Raw genomic sequence first — 5,049 nt, forward strand, 5'->3', positions numbered from 1 at the left:
GGGATTCACCAAATCTCTGAAATCCCCACCCACTCGGGTGCTGGAAAAACCCCTCTATCAAAGGGGATTGGGTGGAAGAGGGGGTTCACCAAATCTTTGAAATCCCCACCCCCTCTGATGGTGCTGGAAAAACCCCTCTACCAAACGAAGCATGAGGAGTAGTGTTTTGGGTGTAGGAGCTGAGCTTGGAGTTGTACATATTCCGACTTGTGTTGTCCCTTGTAACTTTTCTTGTGTATATCTCTATCCTTCTATAAAGTTATGGGACGCGATTTGTGTACTCTCAAAAAAAATCAACCATTTGAAGCGCATCTGTATTTTATTTATAAAATAACTCCATGTAATGAATAAATGAGTTTTGAACTACGGGTGATAGCTAGAGCTCTGCTAAAATTATGAATCAGTGCCGGTGGTTTGAATAGTCACTCAATATGCGTTTTGAATGGATAATTAGTACTCCCTCTGTTCCAAAATAGATGACTCAACTTTATACTAACTTTAATATAAAGTTAGGTCATCTATTTTGGAACAGGGGGAGTACCACATAAGCATAAGTACATATAAATATTTTTTTGACGGGCAAGTACATATAAATATGTCTCGGAAACTTATACACCAACCATATTGGACAACTTAAGCAACCTCCGTGACCGTATTTAGGGCATTTTGAAGTTCAGTGACCAAAATGGTACAGATGATTTTTCCTCATTTTATACCTCGGAGGCTCGGAGCAGCTTAGCAACAGAGTATACAGAGGTACTCCAGAAGGCGGCCGCCGTTCCTCCAGGAAGCTATAAATGATTAGTAAAGCCCTTGAGATGATAGTAGCAAATGTGCAGTGTAGTGCAGGGGAGTTAGTTCTCGATTCTCATTGAATGGAGCCAGACAGTGAACTTATTCTCAGCAACAGCCCGACGCAGACCCACAGAAAAAGAGTGGCACCACAATTACAAACGGTGTGATCCTTCAATTGGCTGGCAAGGAGAATAGGGTCCAGCTCCAGCCAGCAATTGACTAAGAAAAGCACAGCACCCAAACGTGGAATCCGCAATGGGAAGAGGGGCACAGAGGAATAAAGCAAGATCCGGCTAGAAAAGGGCAGCAGCAGAACAAACTTCCCCATCAAAGGAGCACCGGAAGTGGAAGAAAGTGATTGACTCACAGTCTAAACTTTATCTATCCTAATCGTCTGGGCAGACCACAATCGAAAGAAAGCACCAGGCTTAGCTATCATTTTGCCTTTAGTGACTTCAGTGCTGAACGCAAACAACAAGCATGAGGACTTGCTAAACAGAACTCAAAGTTTTGAGCTCTCTAATGTATTGTAGCAGGTTAAGGGGAAAAAGTTACATGGTTCAGGCCAGGGTCCCTAAATACACAGCGGTCCATCAGATGAGCATCTCAGCCTACGGCAAGCAGAAAATAGAATACATTAAAGCATTTAACAAGATCATGCGATCATATGGCAGGAATACAACTACAGTTTTCAGCAGTGTATGCCACAGCCAAGAATAAGTATCGACACATAAAGAGAAAAACATCATTGAATGGTTCAAAGAAGTTGGTGGTGTTTATCTATTTTGCTGGATAAGACCAGATGGTTGCCACTAGAATACTACACCTAAACATAGCAATCAGTTTCGTTTTGAAAAGAATGGGCGTAGCAATCAGTCATTGTGCCACCAATCCAAACTAGTAAATCGTTTATAAGATGTATAAATTCAAGTGTAGAGAAGTAATACTAAGAAAAGTTCACCTAATAAGACCATACACTAGAATACCTTATGACTGGATAACACTGGCAACAGCCACCAAGGCACCAACCAAAGTTCTTCCGACGACATAAGCGGCAATGCTTTCCAACAAAGAATAATTGGTTGATGAGTTTGATACATTGCTTGCATATGACATAATGAACTCTGAATTCGAAAGCATAAGCAGATTCTGCGTGGGATCATACTGTTAACACAATGAACTCTGAAATTCTCTAGGAAGTAGGCAGACATGGATGAACAGCATATCAATTACGATTAGAGAATGCACATACGGCAAGGAACATACATGAAAAATTAACCTTATACCACGACAAAATGCAATTGTGTGATATCACGTGATAAAGAAACAAAACCGAAATACCATTTCGATTCGAGTGGACAAAAATAAACCTTGAGAATTGTCGAGATAAACTCAACAGCGTTGACAAAATTGCCCTTCCTCCTGAATTACAGAAAACTCCCAATTTACGAATACATGACACAAGTTCTTATTACTGTTGAAACTTCAGTAATAACAGACACATCCTTCCAATTCACTGAGATCAAAATTGCAAGCACTTGCACACAAAAAAACTCAACCTGTTACCTTACTTTCTCATCTTCCCTTCCGATCTACAACGCCACAAGAATTATATCCTAATGTAACCAATCTATGACTCTAAGCTGAATACAAGTCCAGAGCCACATCACCTCGCCGGATTCAGTCGAGCCATCCGGTTTGCCGGAGCACAGCGTCCCGTACCCGTCGAAGATCTCGGCCCTTGAGCGTGCGACCGGCGCCCTCCAGCATCGAGAAGGGGGCGGCCGGCCCGGCGCCACCAGCAGACGCACGCGCGACCATCTCGTGCGGGGGCAGCATGGCGGCATCCCCGTGTCGGAGCTCGTCATCGTCGTCCAGTTCGTCCCACTTGTCCATGGCCGGCTTCGGGGGCGGGCGGACGGGAACCTTAACTGGAGCCGACTGGTGATACTGCGGGGCCGGTGCGCGGTTCTTGGGCCTCGGGTTCGCCGGGATAGCCCACGCGGCGGAGGCAGGGGACTGGGTGGGCGACAGCGAACCACCAGATGCCGAAGTGGCAGCCGCGATGGTGGCCTTGCGCCGGAGCAGCGTGGCCGGGGTGGCCGCGACAGCCGACGCCGCTGCCCCGCTCCCGACCCCGGCGCGGCGAACAAGGAGCCTTTTGTCCCCCTCGTGCAGCGCGGCGAGGAGACCGAGGTGGCTATGCGGAACCCGGGTGGGGCTCCCTGGCCCGTCGGGCCGCGCGTCCGAGGCGGATGAGAACATGAAGTCGTCCTCGTGGAACTCATCCCCAGCGACGAACGACGACTCCGTCGGCGACGAGGAGGGCGACGAGAACAACCCGACGAACCGCTCGGTAGCCGGCGACCGGCGCGGCCGGTACTCGTCCATGGGCGCGCGCTCGGCCGCTCCGGCGAGGGGGTCAGGGCTCAGAGGGGAGGCGCGCGCGCGCGTGCGGGTGGGGGTTGAAGGCCCCGTGGGCTCGGGGTCCCAGCGGTGGGCGGCCGGGCGACGTGATGGGGATGGGGAAGGGGGGGAGAAGGCAAGGAGGTTTGGTGGGTTTCAGTTTTTATGGGCGCGGCTGCGACCCACCGGAAGGGTCACCCCGCCCGGTTTTGTTGCTCGGCTCGGTTATGTATGGGGCGCGATAGGCTGCAACGAAAGCTCCAGGCTCAGACGTTGTATTTTGGTTCGATTTGAGATTGACTCAAAACAAAATTAAAGTATGAACATTTTATTCAGGTCGATTGAGAAATTAGCTGATTTTGAGCCAACGCTGGCTCACTCGATTTTAGTTCGATGGGTTGATATCATATAATTATATTAATAATCTTCATATGAGTTAAAAAGAAATGTGATAACTTACTATCATATATGTCGTGTATGATTTTTCTCCATTTTACCAGCTTTCAAACATGAAGTTTAATTCAACATTTTACCTATTTTCAAACATGAAGTTTAAATAAGCGCAGAGAAAATTTACCTTCAGTATGATATGTGGTTAGGCATATATTATTTCGATGTCAAATTAGTTGCCTTAGATTTGTCTAGATATGGACGTATCTAACACTAAAACGTGTCTAGATACATCAGTATCTAGATTTGTCTAGATACGGATGTATCTAACACTAAAATGTGTCTAGATACATTGGTATCTAGACAAATCTAATTCAACTCATTTGGAACGGAGGGAGTATTAAATATCCGGTTATTCTCACCAAAGTTTAAGGGCAGACACACCTTTGTTTCTTTTTTTCTCTTGCTAGTTCATCCATGATCTCTTGCTAGACACTATTCCTGTCTAGAGAAATCTAAGAAAAGCAATTAGAGATGGAGTGAATATTAGTCTTCACTCGAGAGAGAACAGGTCAAAATTATTTTATAGTGATTATGTTGTGTTGTAGTCTATCTTATTCCAAAAAATGTCTTACATTATTAAAAAAATCATCTTATTTAGTTCGAATGGGATCGACTCGAGATCATTACAAGCTAAAAACGAGTCACTTTTTACAGCTCAACCCCGAGTTTCGCTCTGTTTGAAAGCTCAATTTTTAGTACAAACTGAGTTGACTCTAGTCCAATTCGCTTGGACTCGACACGTTTGCAGCCCTAGGTGGATACTGGATAGGAAAAAAGACCAAAAATAGATGCCATAAGGTTCTCCAAAAAGGCCAAAGATCGATCGCGCCTCATCATCTTTGCAAGCTCTCGTGCGAAAATTTGGGGTGAAAGGAAGAACATGAAAACGAACAAAGATCATCAAGGGAGAGGTGGAAGCCTTTTTCAGGCTTTATGGCTAGTGCGAGGAGTTAGCTTATCTTAGGCGATGTAGGTGGAGTTGGTGTTGCATGTTTCATGCAAGGTGTAATATGTACTCGCTAACGTGGAGAGTTTCTCTATCTCATTCTCTTCTTTAAAATATAGTATGCACGCTTATGCGTATTGGAGAAAAGGATGCCCCAAAATTAAGATGCTTCAGGCTACGCCACTTTAGTGATTTCTATATATTTTATTTCTTTGTGGAAGAAGAATTATAATGCTCAACTGAACGAGTTAGAACGTGCCCTTAAGCCACTGATCTCAAGAATAGAAAATTTCTGTCTCACAAGACTGTAAAACCTAGAAAAATAGATTCATAGAAAAGATCCTTTCATAGGCATATACCCTTCCAAAAAGGCTACTTAACATAAGTAGTTTATTCTGGCAGAGCATATAGCAAATCCGGCGTGTGCGGACGTTCATGGGTAGTGACCG

General features: G+C 45.2%; 1 protein-coding gene across 1 annotated transcript; it reads right to left on the reverse strand.

The window, feature by feature from the left end:
- Nucleotides 1–2,239: 2,239 nt before the first annotated feature.
- Nucleotides 2,240–3,391, reverse strand: LOC123045414 (uncharacterized). The gene has a single exon (XM_044468470.1). The coding sequence runs from the start codon at nucleotides 3,184–3,186 to the stop codon at nucleotides 2,476–2,478; it is 711 nt and encodes a 236-aa protein (XP_044324405.1). The 5' UTR covers nucleotides 3,187–3,391; the 3' UTR covers nucleotides 2,240–2,475.
- Nucleotides 3,392–5,049: the final 1,658 nt, after the last annotated feature.

Source organism: Triticum aestivum, chromosome 2B (assembly GCF_018294505.1).
Source record: "Triticum aestivum cultivar Chinese Spring chromosome 2B, IWGSC CS RefSeq v2.1, whole genome shotgun sequence".
NCBI lineage: Eukaryota > Viridiplantae > Streptophyta > Magnoliopsida > Poales > Poaceae > Triticum > Triticum aestivum.

Bases quoted from the DNA above. Each gene is read 5' to 3' on its own strand.
- LOC123045414 (XM_044468470.1), bottom strand. From the start codon at position 3,186: ATGGACGAGTACCGGCCGCGCCGGTCGCCGGCTACCGAGCGGTTCGTC.